This window comes from Polypterus senegalus, chromosome 6, assembly GCF_016835505.1.
Source record: "Polypterus senegalus isolate Bchr_013 chromosome 6, ASM1683550v1, whole genome shotgun sequence".
Classification (NCBI taxonomy): Eukaryota; Metazoa; Chordata; class Cladistia; order Polypteriformes; family Polypteridae; genus Polypterus; species Polypterus senegalus.
The window spans coordinates 2,432,664-2,456,855 of NC_053159.1; the positions used below are offsets into that span (position 1 = coordinate 2,432,664).

The 24,192-nt window shown below is 44.2% G+C and overlaps 1 protein-coding gene across 30 annotated transcripts in view; it reads left to right on the forward strand.

Annotated features, from left to right (window-relative positions):
• clasp1a (cytoplasmic linker associated protein 1a) overlaps positions 1–24,192 on the forward strand; it is a 317,477-nt gene that overhangs the window by 244,510 nt on the left and 48,775 nt on the right. For 12 of the 30 annotated variants that reach the window (XM_039755260.1, XM_039755261.1, XM_039755265.1 and 9 more), the window contains 2 exons: positions 11,945–12,085; positions 14,304–14,410. In XM_039755260.1, coding sequence (XP_039611194.1) covers positions 11,945–12,085; positions 14,304–14,410 — 248 coding nt within the window. Of the gene's footprint in view, positions 1–6,969; positions 6,991–7,225; positions 7,322–11,944; positions 12,086–14,303; positions 14,411–14,611; positions 14,661–19,341; positions 19,459–24,192 lie in introns of those variants that run through there. The other 18 variants (XM_039755243.1, XM_039755245.1, XM_039755248.1 and 15 more) reach the window with 5 other exon arrangements.

Consider the following 24,192-nt stretch of genomic DNA (forward strand, 5'->3'; position numbering starts at 1 on the left):
TTAGGACCCCAACAGTACTTGGATGGGAGACCAACCCGGAAAAGCTTGGGTTGCTGCTGAAAGAATTGTTGGAGAGCCCAACAGGGGGCGCTAACCCTGTGGTCTGAGTGAGGGTGCAGTGACATGGGGACACTGGGCTGTAAAATTGAGACGCAGCACCGAGGTCCGGACTCTCTGTGGGTATCCTTCATAAATAGCAGGGTGTACCCTGAAGTGCCAGTGATCACGGCCTAGTGGTTCTGGCCCCCCTAATCACCCCCCGTCTCTCTCTGTCACCCCTTCACCACCTAACACAGTGATTCTTAACCTGATTGTGAGTCACAGACTCCTTTAAGAATCTGACGAAAATTATGGACCCCTTCCCCAGAAATATTCACCGGTATGGTGACTGCCATTTTTCTCGTACGACATTTTTCTCACCATCATGTAACTCACACATTAGGCTTAGATGAGATAAATACTTGTGAGAAAAATGGCGTGCAAGAAAAATAACATCAAGAGACGTAACGCGTGAGAAAAATCAACTTGACCAGGCTGCATAGTGAATGTCAGTGTTCATTTTCATCTGACCCTCATGGACCTTTTGAAACCCAAGGCGTCCACGGACCTCAGGTTAAGAACCCCTGAGCTCACAGCTCATGTGTGGTGAGCGTACTGGCGCAGGAATGGCTGCCATTCCATCGCCCAGGTGTGTGGCGCACATTGGTGATGGTTGAAGTGGCACCCCACTCTCTATGTGAAGCGCTTCGAGTCCCGAGAAAGTGCTATGTAAATGTAATTATTATTACTAGTACAGTGGAACCTCGGTTTGCGAGCATAATTCGTTCCGGAAACGCACTCGCAATCCAAAACGCTCGTATATCAAAGTGAATTTCCCCATAAGAAATAATGGAAACTTGGAAACTCAGATGATTCGTTCCACAACCCAAAACTATTCATATAAAAATGATTAAGACAAAATATAAAGTAAAATACATAAACAAATTAACCTGCACTTTACCTTTAAAATGAATCATGGCTGGTGTGAGTGAGTTTCTAAACTCTTGTGGGATTCCACCCAACAGGAAGACACGCGGAAGAGCGTCCCAAAGCAATCGCAGTCTCCCAGCGCTGTAGCAGTTCGCCGTATAAGCGCATCCAAAATGATCGCAGACATGCTATAAGCGCCTGTCATCAATGGGTCATACAAGGAACATTATAAAGATCCCGCTGCAATAAATAACAGCGCTGTTGCTGTTTCAAGCTGAATAAAACTGGTGTTAAAGTACTGAGACTCAGCTTCGTGTTTTGGGGAGCAAGATGGGGACTCGCACTTCACAGCACACACACACACACACACACACACACACAGTCACAATGCTGTAGTAAACAGAGAGAGGCGCTGGGCGAGCGAGATAAGGAGAGAGAGAGAGAGAGAGAGACGCGCTGGGCGAGCAAGCGAGCGAGATAAGGAGAGAGAGAGAAGAACCATCAGCTCAGTTGTGATCACATGACGCTCAGCAGACAAAGCGTATCCATACTGTTCGTATTGCAAGACATCGCTCGTTTATCAAGTCAAAATTTATTAAAAATTTTTGCTCGTCTTGCAAAACACTCGTAAACCAAGTTACTCGTAAACCGAGGTTCCACTGTATTAGTTTTATTATCATTGCTGGAGCAGTACCCCATCAGAGGCGATGGGTGGGGTGAGGTGTCACCCCTGGTGAATTTTACGTACTCATTGGAGGTGGAAGGGGGGCTGGTTTGGGTCCCCTTGGTGCGTTTAGTGCTGTCATCAGAGTGGGGACCCCCTTGGTGATTTGAGATTGAGCGTGTCGAGATGGAGAGCGATCGTCGGAGCAGCAATGTGTGACAGCCCACCATCGTAAACAATAGCAACTTCCGACCCGCTGGCAGCAGCCAGCAACTGACCCCGTGGTCACTGTAAATTGATCACAGTCAGTTATGAGGGGAAAAAAGTGGAATTGTATTGTAAAAGATGAAAAGTTGGGGCCCCACCTTGGAGACCCCGTAGAACTGAATGAAGAAAATAACAAAAAAGCACGCGACAGAAATGGCAGAGATGTCTTGTCAGGCGTGAGTCCGTTACTGGACTGGAACAAGACGCCCGGTTTCCTGGTTAAGCAGTCATGTGGCTGGAAGAGGCGGGGCCAGGTGGACGGCCATCGAGAGTGACATAAGCGAGTCAGTGGCTGTCAGTCCTGCATTCTGCAGAGGGGCATTCAACCACAGCGCCAACCCCTGGTCTCCAGAGCCCTCCAGCTGTCTCCCACATGGTATTCATCTTCTATTAGTCCACCTGCCATGTAAAGGTCACACACTCACACAATGCGCCAATATCCTTTAATCAGATCAAGTTCCATTATGTGGATTTACTTCACAAACTGCTCCCCTGTGGTGCAATAGGAGAGTCATTGGAAAACTTCCACTTGAACTTCAACCTCAGATGGAGTGCCTGGCGGGGTGCAGCGTGCCACTTGCAATGGCCACAGAGCGAAGTGACGGTGACGCCGCTGCGGTGGCTCGTGCAGTCATCTGCTGTTCAGCTGTCACATTTTTTTCATTTTTCTCTGAAGGTTTCTTCTTTTCCGCCTTTGCCTCCAGGCTTTATGCAGGGACAGACAAATTGCTTCAACCGGATTCTGCCAGTTTCTTTCAGGTTTTTGACAAGGCTGTACTTTCGTAGTAATAACTGCATTTTCATTAATATGAATTATTTAAATTGCCTTCATATTGCACAGATATCCACTTTCACAAATGCCATGGGCCTGATATGCCGTATTCTTAACCTGCTGCGGCCTTCTAGTTTGTGACACTGGAAACTTGCTAAAGTCTGTATGAGGGGAGCTCCAAAAGTCCATTTGCTTCAATTGAAATAAGAGAGATGACCCCCAAGTTCCTTTTTTTCCTCACAAATCTTATTCATCCTGCACTTCTCCACATCCTCAACCTCAGTGCACTTTTGTAGATCCATTTTTTTGAAAAAGACCCCGAAAAATCCTCTCCATTCATTGCCTTCATCGCGTCTTACCGATCCTTCTAGCATTTTCCATACGTGTTGGCCTCGATTTTGGGGAAGAGCCGGAAACCACAAAGTGACCTTGCTGGGCGAGTACGACTGATCCCAGAGGCACCGATGAAGAGGACGGTCCTGGGGGCTCGAAGAGCAGGAGTGCTGCTGTGGAGACGTTCAGCTTGCACTTGGGGCGACCTCTGGTGAGATTTGGGACATCTTCAGCCAAACATTTCTTTGTGGTGACAACTGGGGACCTTGCCACACCGGGACGCCTGGAGAAGGGAAGGACCGGTAAAGGGTGTCGATATCTTCCATTGGGGCGCAAGAGGGCAACCCCCCCCTGGATTACATCAGGGTCACGGATGGAGAGCTTGGAAGCTCAACCCAGTTGGGGTCCGTGGCCACCACCAAGGGGCGCCCGGACCATCTCAGAGTCCTGGACGGCAGCATTTCCACCAAACCAGGAAGAGGAACCGGGTGTCCATGCAACACTTCTGTCACACCAGGAAGTGCTGCAAGAAGATCATCAGCGAGCACATCCGGGTGTGCTATAAAAGGGGCCGCCGGAGTCGGGAGGAAGAAGACGGAGCTCATGTGTGGAGGAGTGAAGGCGGCAGAAGAGAAGAAAAGAGTGGAAAAGGCCAGTGAACATTGTGGGTGGCTAAGTGACAACTGTCTTGTGGACATCTGGGGTCGTGTCGGTCTTTGTCCAGGCTGATCCTTCCACAGCGGAGACGTCTGAAACTGGGCCCACCACTCCTGGATAGTCTTGTAAAGCTTCCTGCCAGCGATAAAGAAATGCCATAAGCAGAGCACTCGCTTGTTCTCATCGGAGAGATTCACTCACCGGGCACATCACGTTCACTTCCATCTCCATATCTTGTCCCGAACCTGAAAGTCGCAGGAAGTGTTTGTAAATAGTTGACTAAAATTCCCTGAGAAAATCAACCCCAGGGGACAAATTTGAAAGTCCATGCGAAGGGAATCTCTCCTCCTATTATTACCGACCAGTAGGACTTGATCTGTTTGATTGTTGCTCCACCTTTGGCCACTAGGAGGTACTCTGAGGTCTCAACCACTCGACTTCCATCTCAGGTGGCCGCCTTTCTCCAGTTTGTACATTTGGGCAGCGAATTTTGGCTAAATATCCTTGGAAGAACACGACTGGCTATGTTTGTCTTCAGGGGTCCGCAGTATTTTTTTAATGTAGATGTTTTGTAAGCGTTTGTAGTAAGTCATAGGCATCGCCATTGCAGGTTTATCTGATGTTTGTTAACAATTACACGGTAGATAAAACTTAAAAACAAAAAAAAAAGGGACGTGAATTGACAAAAGAGTGCACTGGGTGGGCTGGGAATGGTGGGCCGCAGTGTGAAAAAACGAATAAACTGGCAATTTTGTCAAAACCTCCCAGATAGAAAAAGAGGAGATTCCCGGGAAAACCAAACCAAACCAAAGTGAAACAGCACGTTTATGTCAGGCCCGATAACACGGGGGGAGCGGGGGGCTCGATGCCACAGTAGGGCAGTCCAGGGCCGGTGCCCACCACGCACACCGTGCTGCCCAGCTAGCACTACAGTCTGTGCACTCCTACATTATCTAATAAATATTGACTGTCGTAGGCAAGAGAGTTTATTACATTAAATAAAGAGTTGAATAAACTGCAGAAAATGCATAAGCAAAAATTATGAAAAATAGAAATAGGGAGATGTTTTGTTTTTATTCAGAAAAAAAATCTGCCAGTGGGGTAAGAAAAGTTTACGTGACAGAATTTCTTAAAATAAACTAAATAAACTTAAATACAAATTCCTTGATAAGTTAATACATCTTACTGTAAAGAAGATTTATTTGCTTTTAATTTTCACTAAATATTTTAAAAATAAAAGCCAATAAATCTTCTTTTCTTTATCATAAGATTTATTAACTTATCAGGGAATTTGTATTTAAGTTTATTTAGCTTATTTAATGGCAGGCTGTAAAAACTGATCCCTTGGCTTTTACTTCATGTTTGTGGCGATGTCACCGTGTTTCTACCTGGACAGGAAAAAGTGCAGGCGTCGGCCCAAGAGCTCTAAAAGCAGGGTGCCAGCACGTGCCAGTGTGGTGGGGGGCTTGGCAGTGATGGACCCGAGGTAAAGAGAGACAGACAGTGATACCGAAATGACAGCAGGAGGCAACGTGTGCTCAAGACATTGGGGGCCAAATAAACCTTTTAGTGTCCCCTCCAGGAAGACTGGCATTAAATCAGTCATTGGCCTGTGGGGTGGCAGCACAAGGTCCCAGACTGAAAGACGTACACACGGCTCGGGGGCGCAGTGACCTCCTTGGGGGGTTACAAGCCTGATGTCCCAACTGCCGCCTCAGACGTCCGGGCGTGGACGTGTCCCCAAGTATGAGTTCAAAGCCACCTCACCTCGGAGGTCCTGTGAATCTGACATTGTGGAATCTAAAGGGTTGAAAAAGAGAGCCTCAAAATGTTTCATTTTTGCATTTGTGATTATCTGAAATTAATGTTAGAATATTTTAAAATATTTATCTGAAGATGACTGAGCCGTAAAAACAACTCAATGCCAATCACAAGCAAATGGATGCAGGAATGTTCAAGAATGAATAACAGCTAACTATGAGTGAACAGCCACTTTCCCACAACGTCTCACCTGCAATTTTATTTTACATCTTTTAAATGTCGGCATTAATGCTGACCCTGCTGGGGGAAAGTTAAAGACGTGCACTTAATAACTTAACGAGTAAAAGTTACACTCAACCACAGGGCACCATTAATATCAGCTTGTGAGGAGAAGCAGGGCAGCCATCACCACGAGAGCCAACGGCTGCAGCACCTCGGAGCTTTGGCTTTCACAAAATGGATCATATTGGAATTTACAGCTCTTATATCCTATCTATCTATCTATCTATCTATCTGTTATATAGTACCTTTCACATCTATCTATCTATCTATCATTATATAGTGCCTTTCATATCTATCTATCTATCTATCTATCTATCTATCATATAGTGCCTTTCATATCTATCTATCATATAGTGCCTTTCATATCTATCTATCTATCTATCTATCATTATATAGTGCCTTTCATATCTATCTATCTATCATATAGTGCCTTTCAATATCTATCTATCTATCTATCTATTATATAGTGCCTTTCATCTATCTATTATATAGTGCCTTTCATCTATCTATCTATTTATCTATCTATCTATCTATCTATCTATCTATCTATCTATCTATCTATCTATCTATCTATCTATTATATAGCGCCTTTCATATCTATCTATCTATCTATCTATCTATTATATAGTGCCTTTCATATCTATCTATCTATCTATCTATCTATCTGTTTGTCTGTCTGTCTGTCTGTCTATCTATTATATAGTGCCTTTCATCTATCTATTATATAGTGCCTTTCATCTATCTATCTATCTATCTATCTATCTATCTATCTATCCCATCGTGCGTGTTGTCAACTGGATGATCTTTGATGTCGATAAGTGATTTGATGACGAGTGGCTGAAAGCCGTGGATTCTCGTCTTGCTGTCCAGTACTCTGCCGTTGCCCACTCGTTTGATGTGACGCCCGTTCTGCTCGATGGCCCCTTTGTTAATTCTTTCCTTTTGCTGCACAGTAAGTCAGCTTAGTGAAGGTGAATGCGTTGTGTACGGCAGACCAAGTGCGCGAGTCACATATCAGATATGTTCGTTGATTACTACGCGGGTTACATAACTTTTACAATACTAAATCTTACAACAAAATCAGACATGTTGGCTGTAATGGTGTGACAGCCCGTCCCTCGTGTGAGAGCCTCATGTGCCTGCCAGTGTCTCTGAGCGAGCGGAGTCGCGTTCTTTTTGTTTTGCTGCTTTGTGATTTGCTGGCTTCCTCTCCAGCTGTATATTTGTATCAAACTCTGAGTGCTTCATCTTTGCTTTTCCACAGTGCGCCCCAGACGGAGTGTCCGTAAGTATGGTGTGCCTGATGTTTTTTATCATTTATTGGCTGTCATTTGGTGTTCACTTCTTTGGAGTTTCTCCCCGTCCTGCCTTGTACTGAAGCGCTGAGCCCACTTTGACGGCTCCTATCCTCACAAATGATGTTAAAGTTTTTAGTAAGGAGCCTTCCGTAGCTTCAGCCATGTCTGGTCCTCTTGCTTCTTTCCAAAGCCTAACTGTACAATTCTGCCTGTTGAACTCAGACCCTCCACAACTGGGTGGCCGACGAGTTGCCAGCCCGGCCCAGTACCGTCCCCTCACTGCCCGGCGAAGGAAACCTGGAGGAAAGGTGCAAGCAGGTACACCTGACATGTACTAACCGGTCACGGTCTCAGCCCGTGGCCTGCGTGTTTGTCTCCTAATAACTCGGCTCTGCCTGCCATCCTCCATCTGACTGCATGATCTACTCGGGCTTTCGTATTTTTAATATCATTTTCCGATTTGTTGGACCACTTGGACCAGCTCGCTGTTTTAGCTGTGCTTTTATTCTAATTAAAGTCGTATGGACGACAGGAGTTGCTGCTTATTTGAATGTTACCCTTTTCACGTTTGTAGTTTTTATCTTTTTACTTGACGTTTTCGTAAAGCATCTGAATTGTGAGTATTTTTGTCGTGAATTTTCAAACTAATTTCAGTAAGTATTTAACACACGCCGTTGCTCTAATTGTAATCCTTTACTAACATTTGGCTCAAAGCAATACGAGGTGTGACAATTGAATTCTCAGAATGGCCGTGCAGTGTCACCCGTGTCGCAAAATGCTACTGAAACATTGGAAGGGGGGCATGAAAAAGTCGAGGGTCTTTGAGCGGCACGAGAGGTCCAAGTTAGGGCCAGAAGATGTGAACGGCAACGCCAGAAGTGCCACCGAGCTGAGATGGCACTGAGTGTTTGTGACTGCAGCGACCAAGTTGGGTCACCCAGTAACTTCAGCGCTATCATCAGATTCAAAGGTCAGCATGTGCGCTGATCCTGCTGCACCGAATAAGTTCACGCGCTGTAACCCCGAGGTGACTCTGAGGGACAGCGTCAGATCATGTGATTTTACGCTGGCACTGTGCAGCAGGATTGGCACACATGGTGACCTTTGAATCTGATGATAGCGCTGAAGTTACTGCTCTGTACTGTCCCTTCCTCTGCATGTCCTGGAGTACAAAAGAAACAGCAACATGTGAGGACTGGCAAGACGGGGGGGAAACACGCGGTCACCGATTACAAACCGCAAGACGTTATACTAATGAATATGAAGAATATGAATAATGTTGCATCTGTGCCATAAAGTTTTCCGAAATGTACTATAGACGTCATAAAACAAAGAATTCCAAATATCAATCATGGCCAAAATTATCGGCACCCCTGGAGTTCTCCCAGAAAATTGTTGCAATTCCAAATGTTTTGGTATCCACGTGTTTATTTCCTTTATGTGCATTGGAACAATGCAAAAAAACAGAGAAAAAAAGCCAACCCTGACGTCACGTCACACAGAACTCCAAACTGTGCGTAAATCGTTTTATTTCAAGCATGTGATGCTCGTTTGAACTCACCTGTGCTGGCAACACAGCAATGACGCCTGACGCCAGTTAAAATGGAGACAAGCTGACTCGACCTTTGTGTGTGTTGTGTGTCTGAGTGGGCCACACTAAGCATGGAGAACAGAAAGAAGAGCAGAGAATTGACTGAGGACTTGAGAACAAAAACTGTGGAAAAATATCACCAATCTCAAGGCTGCAAGTCCATCTCCAGAGATCTTCATGTTCCTCTGTCCACTGTGCGCAACATAATCAAGGAGTTCACGTGGCACTGTAGCTGATCTCCCTGGGCGTGGATGGAAGAGAAAAACTGATAAAAGACTGCAATGAAGGAGAGTCCGACTGGTGGATAAACAGCCGCAATCAACTTCAAAACATATTCAAGCCGTTCTGCAGACTCGGGGTGTAACAGCGTCGACATCTGAACGAAATGAACCGCAATGGCAGGAGAGCCAGGAGGACCTCACTGCTGGCACAGAAACAGAAAAAAGCCAGACTGGAGTTTGTCAAAATGTATTTGAGGAAGCCAAAATCCTTCTGGGCGAACGTCTTGTGGACAGATGAGATCAAGGTAGAGCTTTTTGGTAAAGCTCATCATCCTACTGTTACACAGTGGCGTGGGGGGGCAGAGGGGGTGGTCTGCCCCGGGCAGCACATTTTTGGGGGTGGCGTTATTGGCCACAAGGCTCAGTACAATTCGTGTGTAAGCGGCAGGGGTCGGAAAAATATCACTCATGAACGAAAATGGTCAAATTCTCTTTTTTTTTTAACCACAAATGCTTGAAAAGTAATGTTCAGACTGTCCTCCTGTGACGGCATCAGACACAGCAGTTGACATTTATGAGGTAATAACAAAAATTAAAAACATGACACCGATAATAATTTCTAGGAAGATAAACAACTAATTTACAATTTATAATTTCGTTTCGTTATCAATCCGAATGCGCTTTTGCTCTGCGCAGAAAACATCCCCACCTGTCACTTGTACCCTACTTTGGTTCTGGTTTTCGTGGCGTAATTATATTAAACTATTAACTAGAACACGGCTTGTCAGTGCGTCTATACTCTATTCTTGTCTAGTTGATGCTTATAAATATATATAAAAAATGATTGCTGTTTCTTTATATATGAATAAATCTATGCAAAATGTATCTTAATTTTTCTCTATACGTCATTTTAATTTTCTATTTAAATAGTTTAACATATTCAGATATGTTGGAGGGCAGCAAATCGAAGCACCAGTGCACCCTGAGCGGCACGAGCTCGAGTCACGCCACTGTGGTTACAGAAAACGGAATGAGGCCTACGCAGAAAAGAACACCACGGCACCTCCAGTCAAACACGGTGGAGGCTCTGAGATGTTTTGGGGATGTTTTACTGCCTCTGGCACTGGAGGCCTTGACTGTGTGGAAGGTATCATGAAATCTGGAGACTACCAAAAGATCTTGGGGCGCAATGTCAGAAAGCTGGGTCTGCATCAGAGGTCATGGGTGTTCCAGCAGGACAGTGACACCAAACGTACCTCTAGAAGCACCCAGAAAGCACTGGAGAGTTCTGAAGTGGCCAGCAATGAGTCCGGATCGAAATCCGATTGAACACTTCTGCAGAAGGCGCCCTTTAAATCTGAGAGACCTTGAGCAGTTTGCAAATGAAGAGTGGTCGGAAATTCCAGTTGGGAGGCGTCACAAGCTTGTTGATGGTCATAGGAAGGCTCGATTTCAGTTATTTTTGCCAAAGTGCGTGCAACCAAATATTAAGTTGAGGGTGCCAATAATTTTGTCCAGCCTGGTTTTTGAGTTTTGTGTGACGTGACGTCAGATTTGGCTTTTTTTCCTCTGTTTTTTTGTGTTGTTCCAATGCACATAAAGGAAGTAAACAAGTGGATACCAAAACATTTGTGCATTTTCTGGGAAAATTCCAGGGGTGGCGATAATTTCGGCCATGACTGTATACCTATGTCTCTGTTTTTTTTTTTTTGACATCGTAGACCATACAGCACATACTAATTCAGCGTGAGCAGGAACACTCAATAAAAGTGAATAAAAAAAAAAAATCAAGTGACGGCGAGATACGAAGAAGACAGATTCGCCAGCGTCTGTGTGTCAGCTTTAATCCCTCCGGATGAGAGAATGTCCAGTTCCATTGTCTCAAAACACCACTCACATCTCCAGTTATTCCCAGTTTCAAATAAAAACTAACAGCGTCAGATCCCCTTGGTAGTATGTATCGTGATCGTGATTTAGAGAGAATAAAAGTGAGAAAAAACGGTAACTTTTACAAGTCCTGTAAATGCACACCGTGTGTTACAGACGTAAACCAAGTGTATGTGTGTACTGTATAATAATATTAGCAATAAGAGCAGCTCACTGCTGAAAACAGCAAATATAGGAGTGAGTCGGGATTGAACCGGGGACTCCTGATTACAAGTCAGCAAGTCTTAGCGCTACGCCACGGAAGCTGTTGTATCGTCCTTGAACCTTTTGTGAAAGTGTTTATTTGATCTTTGGACTTCAGGCTTCACACATTCTATAGTTTATGCCTACATTTTGTCATTTACTACTAAAATATGAAAAACGTTTCTGTTTTAACAATGTGTGTACACAGATTACTGTGGAATCGGAACACACGTGAAATGCGTGGGTTCCAAATAACGATCTATTATTTCCACTCCAAAACTCCACTTCACTCCCAGATAATCCATCAAGGCTTGAGCTGGGAGAAGTCGGTGGGGGGATGGAATAGCCGGCTGCTTGCAGCTTGTCTTTGTCAGCACATTTAGAAGACAAAAGACGCTGGCAGAGAGGTGCGAACGGTTTTAAGGTGGGCCAGATCTAGAGTTTTTTCGTAGGCTCTGGTAATTCTAGTGTTAATGACGGTTGGATTTTTTTGTCTGTTCTTCTGTCACCCATGCCAATGCATGCCACACAAATGGCAGTCTACTCAGTACTACAATTGACTCACCAGCTGTTGGAAAAGAAACATTAACTTGCATCTCGCATGTCATCTTTAACGCATATCCATCCCATCGGCCTTCTCTGTGTGGTCTAACATTACAAAGATGATCAGTAAAATGGTGACGAGCTTTGAATTAAACGTTTGATGTGAATGTGCAGGGCGGAGAGAGCTGTGGCCTTCCTCTCATACCCGGAGACGTGGCTGTGATTTGGTTCTCTCTGTCCAAAGACATTGGGAACTCTAAACTGGCCACCATAGAGATTATGATGGTGCCAGTGTGTGCCTGAGCGTGCCCCGTGATGGGGCTGATGCTTGGCCAGTACTTCTAAACTTGGCTCTGCTCTGCACTGGACAATCTGAACAGATGATGATCTGAATGTCAGCTTGTGGGCTTCAGGCTTATTTGTGTGTTTTTTTGTTTTTTTCTTCCCGCTCCACAGGCGGCCCAGGTAGTCCTGATTTCTCTGTTTGAGCTGAACACTCCCGAGTTCACCATGCTCCTGGGTGCCTTGCCAAAAACGTTTCAGGATGGGGCCACCAAACTTCTGCACAATCATCTCAAAAACTCTAGCAACAGTGTGGTAAGAGACCTTTTATACTGACAGTAAACTCGGCTCATTCTTCTTTGGACTTTGTAATGTTCTGTGTAGTGCCTAATAACAGTTAACGATGTATTTAAACCTAAAATGTGTGTGAAAATGTAGTAAAAGAATAAAAGGCCTGGGTACATATTAACCAGGTGCTTTTTCCATGAAAACAGAAGCCCAGTTATAACTTTTGCTTGGTCTCCCAGGCCACGTGTCCTTCTCTGCCTGCGATGCTCCTTTTGTTCAAAGCACCATGCTAATGCAAGGCATGATGGGTAGCAGATACACGAGTACAAAGGCAGCTCCCACCATCCTTGTCTTTCAACAAAGGGCACATTGCTGTAGGAGACCAGGAGTCGGCTATAGAGGGAGAAGAGCTGCTCAGATCTAACAAGTCACATTCATCGCAGAGTGCTGAAGGAGGTACACATATGACTCCATGACATATTAGGAGGTCACTGTGCATTGGGGAAATTCCAGAGGCCTGGAAAATGACAAATATTATTCCATTATATAAAAAGAGTGACTGGGCAGATCCAAGCAACTATATAAGCCTAACATGCAACACAGGAAAATTCATGGAAGGAATTATTAAGGATAAGATTGAGCAACACCTGGAGTTTTACTGAACTGTCAGCGTGGGTTCAGATGATGAAGGATGGAATTCTATGAGGAAGCAAGAAAAGGATACGACCAGAGTGGAGCACATGGTATTATTTATCTGGAGTTTCAGAAGGCATTTAATAGATGGCCACGTGAGAGGGTGTGGGCATCAGACTAAAAGAAGTGGGAGCTCAGACACAGGGAGCAGAGGGTGACGGGGTGAGGAACCTTCTCAGGATTGGCTGATGTTAAGAGCGGCATCCAGCAGGGGGCAGTGCTGGGGCCACTGCTGTTTTTAATATATAGAAATGATTTGGATAGAAATAGAAGGAACAAGCTGGTTAGGCTTGCAGATGAAAAAAGGGCTGGGTGGATTGGCAGGTAATACCCTGGGCTTCATATTTATTTGCATGTTGTTCTTGACACAGGAGCTCCGCACTGAGCTTTCAGGAGTTTTCTGGACAGCATACCCAACAGCGACTCGGCCATCAACGATCATCCACAAGCTCCATGTCTGTCAGGATGGAGCTCTCTGTAGTGTTCAGGAGTGTCGCACATCTTCTTTACTGCTTAAGTCACAGTCGAGTCAAGTGGCTTTATTGTCCTACCATCCATACACCATATTGCAGCATACAGTGGCACAGAATGACATTCAACAAGGCCTCCAGAGTGGGCAAAGAAATGCCTCTGGGGGTCCTTCCTGCCTGCCACTATCAGACAATTCAGTGCTTATATTCTTTTAAGTTTACTGTCTCTGCAAATGTCTTTATTACTTATTTATTTATGTTTCTATTAATTGATTGTATTGTTTGTCTAGTGAGCCTGTATCATTGTGACAAAATCAATCAATCAATTAATCAATCAATCTATCTATCTATCTATCTATCTATCTATCTATCTATCTATCTATCTATGATATAGTGCCTTTCACATCTATCTATCTATCTATCATATAGTGCCTTTCACTCTATCTATCTATCTATCTATCTATCTATCTATCTATCTATCTATCTATCTATCTATGATATAGTGCCTTTCACATCTATCTATCTATCTATCTATCTATCTATCTATCTATCTATCTATCTATCTATCTATCTATCACGTAGTGCCTACCATATCTATTTATCTCTCTATTGATTAATTGATCATATTATTTGACCTGTGAGTTTGTATCATTGTCATACTATACTTTCATCAATCTATCTGTCTGTCATTCTAACTATTCCTTTAATATCTGTGAGCTTGTATCTTTTTGTTTTTTTATATTTCTGCTGCTTTTTGCCTCTGAATGTCTCCTTTCTCCTTACGTTTCTCTGCTGTGAGTGGCGCTGTGTACGATGAGATGGTTTGATTTCCTGCACAGAGACCCTCATTTGGGTGAAGGGATCAGAAATGAGTGGCTGAGAGTGTTACCTGTTAATATCTGTGTCCGTGTATACAGTATATACAGTATACTTTACGTGATATATTATATTATATATATATTTATAATGTAACTGTATATGTTTAGTCCTCCAAATGTTGTAACTCATTTTTCACTTGGATTTGTTGGAGTCTATGGCTGACTGTATATTTCATTTGAACAAATCTTCCTTTCCAAATGTAGGGCTCACCCAGCAATACCCTCGGACGGACCCCTTCCCGACATGCCCCCAGCAGGACTAGCCCCTTGACTTCTCCCACCAACTGTTCCCATGGGGGGCTGTCACCAAGGTAAGCGTCTTTGTGTAGTAAGTACTGTGATGGCGCAGAGCATTAAGAGAAATGAAAAGTGTTCTCATTGAATTGTCAAATGAATCTTTTTTAGAAATGAAGGCACCTTTAATGTCTGAACGTCTGACCCTTTGATTGTTTTTTGACCTAATACTGTGGACTGTATAACGGTGTCATTTGTATATCTTTTCACATTGTCAGTCCTTCTGGGAGACACACTAATTGTTTCAGGTAACAACATTTTTTTCTTGTGGAGAGGCTGCACTTCTAGGGATTTTGGTGCTTTCAGTGGATGCGCGCCATCGTTGCTGGAGCGGTGCAGACGTCATTGTGTCATTTCATTGCCAGACAGAGTTGCCCCACTGTGGACTAGCGTCCTGTCTAAGGTTGCTTCCTGCCACGTGCTGGATATGACGTGGTGAGGGTCCGGTCTGATGAATGTGCAGATGTCCATTGTGTGCTTGTAGTCATACTGAGAATACGGGGAGTTTTCCGAGTTGGTAATAAATACGCAGAACTTCTTTTTCATCAGGATGGAGGGCGCGGTTTGGAGTTCTGTGGTACTGCCAGTTCATATTGGCCTATTTGGGGACACGGAGTCTTGTAGAGGACCCTAAAGTCCCCAGGGTAGCATTTGTACTTCTTAAACAACTGAGGAACAGCAGACATGTAATGGACACTTGAAATACTTTGATGGCATTTTGATGTGTGAACCTTAATGTGCTGCAATTCCTAGGTGACCAAGTAGTGGGTAGGCAGCAGGACTTTACGGGGTCTCAAAACCCGACTTGATGTTGTTTTGTGGAGTGACGTGGATTAGGCTGAGTGGCCTGCTCTCATCGCGATTGTTCTGCTGTTCTAATGTATTTCTTTGACTTTCTCCAAACCACACATTGAAGACAGCGAGGTCTCTATACGTCCATCTGGACGCTCCTTTACATTTAATCAAATATGGAACGTTTAACATGATTCATCCTAGAGTTTTTTTTAACGCACTTAATTGAGTATCTAAAACATCATCCGGTTGTAACTGTTGGGTCCTTTTTGTCGCTCGTGTTTACTTGTACATTTGAGACATCTCATTAGGAGACCATTTTCTTTTATTCCTTTCATTTGAGAGCGAAGCAAAACCAGCAAGACTCAATCAGACAAATAAGTTTAACATGAGAACCACGACAGTAAGAGTCAACATGAATTCAAAGTAAAGAAGTCCGCAATCGGCCCCCCACCCCAGTAAGAAACCACAGACAGACAGCGTAGTCGTCCTGTCATTGAGCTTCACCCTAAACGGCGTAAGCCACGCAGAGTGTAATCAGTGCAGCACAAGAATACAAAAGAAAATATAGTAAAACAAAATCGGTTTGCCTCGTAAAACAAAGGGCGCGTGATGTCTGCTTGCGTTCATCCCGTTTGGTTCGAAGGTTTTGGGGACAAGTGGCTGCTCTCCTTCTGCCACGTTAGAAATTCCCACTGGTGTATGCGGTGTGAAGCTTCACTGGCAAAATCAAAGAGCATTTTGAATAAACGCCCCCAAGAGATGAGAGTTGTACGTACAGTGCAGGGTTCAGTCCAGGGGTCTCCCACGCCTGTTGAGGAGGGCTGCTGGTTGTCATCCTAACCATTTCCTTCATTAGTGACCCGCTTTTGCTGCTACGTCACTTTGTTTGCCTTCATTTCAATTGAGTTGCTGTTGAAGACTCGGACCCCCTAACTGTTTCTGTTTTCTTAATTCTAATGAGATACAAAATGAGCCACACAGCCCCAGCAAAGCTGCGTCCATCATACAGTACGTGAAAATAAAGAACGGCGAAGGCCTCAGTAATGTCGATCTGCTCAGGTCGCCAACAGAAAAATCGACAGCTTTGGACGTGTCATGTTACCTTACTTTCGATTAGATTACATTACATTACAATACGTTTGATTAGGTTACATTACGTCACATTACATTAGATTAGATCAGATTAGATTACATCCATCCATCCATTATCCTGCCCGCTATATCCTAACTACAGGGTCACGGGGGTCTGCTGGAGCCAATCCCAGCCAGCACAGGGCGCAAGGCAGGAAACAAACCCCGGGCAGCCCACCACAGGGCACACACACACACACATATATACACACCAAGCACACAATAGGGACAATTTAGGACCACCAATGCGCCTAACCTGCATGTCTTTGGACTGTGGAAGGAAACCCACGCAGACACGGGGAGAACATGCAAACTCCACGCAGGGAGGACCCAGATTACGTCACATTACATTACATTCAATTTAATTTGATTAGATGTGATTCAATTACATTACATTACATTCAATTATATTTTACATTAGACTAGATTACATTACATTAAAGGTTAGATTAGATTGGATTAGATTACATTACATCACATTCCGTCATGTTACCTTACTTTCGATTAGATTACATTACATTCAGTTTGATTAGATTTGATTCAATCACATTACATTCAATTACATTTTACATCAGATTACATTAGAATAGATCAGATTCGATTACATCACATCACATTTGATGAGATTCAACTTTATTGTCCTTGTGCAGCAACATCAAAGAGCAGAACGTGCAGGTCGTAGAGTGGAGCGCCGTAGATAGACGCTGAGGTGCCATGTGCTGTACATCTCGATGATATTTCAGTTTACAGGTAGCAGTATACACAAGGAGACATACGCAGGTCAGTAAGTACAGGTAGATGATATGAGTAAATCTAGACATATGAAGTATTTTTAAATCACGTCCACCATACGGTCAATTCGGTGAGTGCCGGCCAGCTGTCTGCTTTAATGGAGGATTAATGTTGAGGCAGAATTCTTAATAAAACAGCTTCTCATCTTATCTGAGGTCAGTTTCTCTTTGTAGAGGATGGCTGCTTGATAATAAGCTGCCTTGAATTTCTACCGACACTCCAAAATGAAGTGTTTGGGGGCACAGTGTTTGCCAGTTGTCACAGTAGTGGGTAGTCGTCTTCGTTTTTTCCAGTGTGCACTCATTCTCTACTTTGTTGACTTGTCATTTTTTTGAGTTAGTTTTGCGCTCGACCACATTAATGCTCCCCGCTGTAGTGTTTGCTCCTCGGGATTCTGCTCATCACCAGCAGTTGGCTGTCACCGTTTAGTGACGCACAGTGGCTTTGCCATGGAAGGCCTGATGACCGTTGTCAGCACTGCTTCGCTTCCACTTAGAGAGGGTCTGCTCCTGTTCGGCGGCGTCTCGTCCCTCGAGTGGCCTTCTGCACTCGCATGATGTGCCATTCCTAAGTTAAGGAGCTTTGAATGTTGTTGCCTAAAGTGCCTTGTCCCGCTGTAGTTAGTGGCCTTCCTCCTCCACAGTAGTTAATGGCTCCTGGTCGCCTGTGCGTTGTGCTGCGTGAACTGCATTTGCATTCAAAGTATTTTGCTTGTTGTGTGTAGCACTAGGGTGTTGTACCGTCTTAGCCATTATGAATGTAGAGGAAAACCCTTTCATTGGCTGACTAAAAAGATTACAATATGCGGGCCCCTTCTTCAGGCGAGATGTCATCATCGTTGTTGTGTTAAATGTTTTGTCTGTTTGTGGTTTCCCTTATTTGATCTTTTATGTAACAACATGGCAGCACTTGGGCTCGATTCTGTGTTGAATTTACATGTTCTCCCCCACAGCCCATTTTCTAAACCCACTGAGTCCTGAGCAGGGTCTCGGGGGGCCGCAGCCTATCCCAGTAAGCACAGAGTGGTCTTTAATGCCTGAAATTTGAAGTATTGTCTCCTTATACAGCGCCAGTCTAGTTTGCCGTTCCTGTGGACCCCCGCTCTGCAGCACCTCCACTCCCACCTAGTGACAGGTCTCAGGGGCTCCTTGGTAGGCTGCCACCCGCTCTTGGGTCTTGTTGGTGTCGATCCCGAAGTCCCCCACTAGCCTCCCTGGGCTCCGACTCGTCCGCACGATCAATACAGCGGTGGTGGTCTGAGATCGTCTGTAGGTGGCGGGAGTGCGGCGGATCCTGGAAGGGGAGGCAGGACGGTCACAGGGCAGATCAGGCAGGGCTTAAAGCTGGCATGATGCATTTTTGAAGCTGTAGTGCTTATGCCAGTGTGCCACCCACTGAATCAAAAGAGAAACGGAATCCACTCCTCCCATTTGGCACTAAGGCAACGTGACTCCGCATTTTCAATGCTATAAAGAGTGAGTTGTGGGGATGGAGGAGCGGAACGCGTCCTTTTGCTTAACGTAAAGCTGAGATGCGACCCGAGGTGACGCCGTGTGCCCTTTCAGACGGGGCCCTCGCCGGGTGCCAGGCTGTCACTCTGTTCTCTCCGATTTGCCCGCCGGTTTGAGCCGCTTTCAGGGCCTGTCCTTCGAGGTCAAACCAAGTTTACCGCTCTTCTCGTTTCAGGACGTGTTTAGTAAACCCGCAAATGTAATTAAAATGATTTCTATACACAACTCTTTGAATCGCCAGGCGACTCCCTAAACATTCGCTTGTCTGCTGTTTTACTCCCTTCCAGTTTTCATGTTTGTTGTTTCTGTGGTCCTCATAAAATGTCTGAAGGAATGTAAGAAGACTCAAATTGTGGCTGTAGAGACAAATCCTCCAGAAAGGCCGAGACCACTCGGGCTGAACAAAGGGGATTGAAAAAAAAAACAATAGAGTGTCAAAGAGTGACGGCTGTAAGCCAAGAGGTGGTCCGTTAAGGACGTTGTGCTCCTGACCTGATTGTGTGATTTGTGTGCCGATGGCGTGCGCTTGTCTTGTTTCTGAGTTGCTTCTTAACAAGCGCATGCCCCTAATGAGCCGCTCCGACTTTAGTTTCTTTTTCTCTTTCTCTCCCCCTTTTCCTCTTTTTCTCTCTCCACCTTTTCCGTGTCGCCCTCTCCCTTCTTGTTCTTCTTCTTCTTCTTCTTCTTCTTCTTCCTCCCCGTCTGCTCTGTGGCTGCAGTCGCTTTTGGGGTTGGAGTGCTGATGGGCTGTCAAAGCACCCGCCCCCCCCTCCTCAGACTCACTCCATCCCCGCCCCGCCCTGCCACAAGGCCTTGAGGCGCTCTTACTCTCCCAGGTAACACGGGACCACCGAGCTGCAACTGGGGTGTCACAGTATCGCCGGCTCAGAGCTGAAGTAGACGTGCTTAGCCAGCCAGTGGGCAGAGTTTCAAGTGCAGTCAGTGCCGTTTGATGCCCGTTTGGAAGCCGGGGGGGTGGTCTGGTGGACTTTAGGGTCTGGTGTCCGTAGTGTCCAGTCTGTACTATTAGACCTACACATGTGTTGCGCCTCTGTCTGTGCACACACACCGCGCAATTTACAGTGCCCACCATTTGCTTTCATAAACTGCAGTACGTCCTGCTGTACAATGAAAGAAATAGAAAGAAACTGGCTGAGGGCTACGTGACGTGACTAAGGCGGGCTGACGGGACCTCGGCGCTCACGATCTGTTGGAATGTGCGGTCGGGGACAGACGTCTGGAGAAGTGTTGGTGTTTGCCAAGTCTGCTGCTCCCGCTTTTCTAGAACTTCTTGTCAGACGTTTATGTAGAATGACAAGCACGTCAGAAAATAATGGGGTTTTTTTAATTACGAAAAATCTAATAAAAAAAAAAATGCAACTTTAAAAATAAAAATAAATTACCAAACAATGAAGACTCACTAATGTGCTTGTCTTGCGGTCTTTATGGCGAGCTAAATGAACATTTAGAGAAATCTCAAAATGAATTTTAAGATATCTGGAAATGCATTTTAGAAATCGCAAATTGAATTACAGATATCTAAAAATGCAGTGTATGATATCTCAAATAGATTTCAAGATATTTTGAGATATCGGAAAATGTGCAGCATATCATTTCAAGATATCTTGAAATCTACTTGAGATATCTTCAAACAGATGCATTTTTAGATACAGTGGTGTGAAAAACTATTTGCCCCCTTCCTGATTTCTTCTTCTTTTGCATGTTTGTCACACAAAATGTTTCTGATCATCAAACACATTTAACCATTAGTCAAATATAACACAAGTAAACACAAAATGCAGTTTTTAAATGATGGTTTTTATTATTTAGGGAGAAAAAAAATCCAAACCTACATGGCCTTGTGTGAAAAAGTAATTGCCCCCTTGTTAAAAATCACCAAACTGTGGTGTATCACACCTGAGTTCAATTTCCTGATTACTGTCACACCTGTTTCAATCAAGAAATCACTTCAATAGGAGCTGCCTGACACAGAGAAGTAGACCAAAAGCACCTCAAAAGCTAGACATCATGCCAAGATCCAAAGAAATTCAGGAACAAATGAGAACAGAAGTCATTGAGATCTATCAGTCTGGTAAAGGTTATAAAGCCATTTCTAAAGCTTTGGGACTCCAGCGAACCACAGTGAGAGCCATTATCCACAAATGGCAAAAACATGGAACAGTGGTGAACCTTCACCAAAATGACCCCAAGAGCGCAGAGACGAGTTATCCGAGAGGTCACAAAAGACCCCAGGACAACGTCTAAAGAACTGCAGGCCTCACTTGCCTCAATTAAGGTCAGTGTTCACGACTCCACCATAAGAAAGAGACTGGCCTGTAAAAACGGCCTGCATGGCAGATTTCCAAGACGCAAACCACTGTTAAGCAAAAAGAACATTAGGGCTCGTCTCAATTTTGCTAAGAAACATCTCAATGATTGCCAAGACTTTTGGAAAAATACCTTGTGGACTGATGAGACAAAAGTTGAACTTTTGGAAGGCAAATGTCCGTTACATCTGGCGTAAAAGGAACACAGCATTTCAGAAAAAGAACATCATACCAACAGTAAAATATGGTGGTGGTAGTGTGATGGTCTGGGGTTGTTTTGCTGCTTCAGGACCTGGAAGGCTTGCTGTGATAGATGGAACCATGAATTCTACTGTCTACCAAAAATCCTGAAGGAGAATGTCCGGCCATCTGTTCGTCAACTCAAGCTGAAGCGATCTTGGGTGCTGCAACAGGACAATGACCCAAAACACACCAGCAAATCCACCTCTGAATGGCTGAAGAAAAACAAAATGAAGACTTTGGAGTGGCCTAGTCAAAGTCCTGACCTGAATCCAATTGAGATGCTATGGCATGACCTTAAAAAGGCGCTTCATGCTAGAAAACCCTCAAATAAAGCTGAATTACAACAATTCTGCAAAGATGAGTCGGCCAAAATTCCTCCAGAGCGCCGTAAAAGACTCATTGCAAGTTATCGCAAACGCTTGATTGCAGTTATTGCTGCCCAACCAGTTATTAGGTTCAGGTTCACCTCTAGCTTTTGAGGTGCTTTTGGTCTACTTCTCTGTGTCAGGCAGCTCCTATTGAAGTGATGTCTTGATTGAAACAGGTGTGGCAGTAATCAGGAAATTGAACTCAGGTGTGATACACCACAGTTAGGTGATTTTTGAACAAGGGGGCAATTACTTTTTCACACAGGGCCATGTAGGTTTGGATTTTTTCTCCTAAATAATAAAACCATCATTTAAAACTGCATTTTGTGTTTACTTGTGTTATATTTGACTAATGGTTAAATGTGTTTGATGATCAGAAACATTTTGTGTGACAAACATGCAAAAGAAGAAGAAATCAGGAAGGGGGCAAATAGTTTTTCACACCACTGTATGTGTAATTCAGTTTGCGATTTCTAAAATGCATTTCCAGGTATCTCCATGTGACGTCCTGCTCTTTTAAAGATATCCCAAATACTGTACATCTTAAGATATCTTATAATAAACAGGAAGTCCCATTGAAAGAATAGACATTTGTACAGGAAATGATTTTTTTGAGCTACCTTGAAATGCATGATAGGTCAATTTAAGAGATCTGAACATTCACTTGAAGATATCTTGAAGTGCAGGCGCGGTTATTTTGTGATATTTGAAAATATATTTGAAATCCCTTTAAAGAGATCTCAAAATGTATTGCAGGTTTAAGATTAAAATGTAAAGAAAATTATTTTAAGATATCGCAAAGCTAGTTTCAGATATCTTTAAAAGTACATTAGATTTTAAGATATCTGAAATTGATTTTGAGATATCTCTAAATGTTAATGCCATAGTCTTGTATGTATGTTATCATCCAGTTGATGCTCTGAAACGGCCAACTCGATTTCATTTCAAAAGTACCAGGCGGGCACGGTGGCAGTGGTGGCGCTCTGACTTACAGAAGGCTGGCAGCTCGCCCTCTGGTGGTCGTGCCGAGAGTCAATTGCAGGGGTGGGCAGCGTTGGTCCTGGAGGGCCGCAGTGGCTGCAGGTTTTTGTTCCAGCCCAGTTTCTTAATGAGAAGTCGACTATTGCTGATGACGCCCTCATTGCTCAAGTGACATTTTGATGCTTCATTTTCGTGGTCTCGCTTGTTACGGTTCCCCACCCTTAATTTCTTATTTCAGTCTTAAAGAGCTCCATTCACTGTGTTTTAATGGCTCCTTATTAGCAATAAGATGTCAATGACAAAGCAGCCAGCACTTCTCCATCTCGCTTGTTTCCATTTCCATCTCTGTGGGTTCATCTTGCACAGTTTGAATTAACAAAACACTTAATAGAAAATGTGACCGACTGAAAATCAAACGTTTTAGGCTTCAAATCATTTGGATGACGTCCTTGGAAAAGAACCTTACATTGCAGACTAGCAAGCCATAAAATGAAATAAGGTGTGAGATTTAATTAAACAATTGGGTTGGAATGAAAACCTGCGGCCCTCCAGGACCGACGCTGCCCACCCCTGGTCAACTGGATGATGACGTGCATACAAGACCATAAGATCAAGACCCAGAAGGGGGTGGGTTAGGGTTGATTGTAGTCGACCAATGAGAAACAGGCTCCAGCCGTTCGGGAGTGATGCTGGAACACACACACACACACACACACACACACACACGCATTGACTTCTGTATCTACAAGGTGTGATCAAAAGGTAGGGTGAATGTCGATGCAGCGCACCATCCAAGAGCAACGCGGAACAATTGAATGTCATGTCCATCCTAGAGCCGAGTTTGTGACACTTTTCAACTCGTTTGATGCTCTCAGTCGTTAATAACGGATATCGAGCAACGCATTAACATGAAGTTTTGTTTCAAATTGCAAAAAAAAGCCCAGGAAACCCGTGAGATGTTAAAATCAGTTTATGGTGACGCTGCACCGACAATGAAGACTGTTTACGATTGGTGTGATCGATTTCGTAATGGATCTGACTCGGTTAAAGACGAGAAAAGATCAGGACGTCCTTCAGCATCAGATGTTGAAATGGTTTCGTTCTTCATCGTGACAACGCCCCTCGTCACACATCCCTTCTAGTACGACAATTTCTGTCGAATATAAACATTACGCTGTGTCCGCACCCACCTTATTCGTCGGATCTGGCAGCGTGCCACTTCTGGCTGTTCCCTAAATTTAAAATGACCCTGAATGGCAAACGATTTCAATCAACTGAGGACATCCAAGCAGCCATGACAGCCCAACTAAAGACCCTCTCAAAAGAAAACTTGCAGAACTGCTTCACAAAGTGGCAGGAGCGTTGCGTTCGAAGTGGAGGAGGACTAGTAGTTGTAAATCTTTTACTGCAATAAACGTTTCTTTTTTAAAACATTCGCCATATTTGTTGATCACACCTCGTATAGAAGATTACATTCAGTTTATGTAAAGAGTCCCTCCTTGCAGTGTTGACCCTTCTTTTTCAATTCACCCTGGCATGCTGTCTGCCAATCAACTTCTGGGCCAAATCCTGACTGATGGCCGCCGCCCACTCTTGCAGAATCAGAATTTGGGGTTTTTGTTTGCCCACCCGCCTCTTAATGGGATTATGA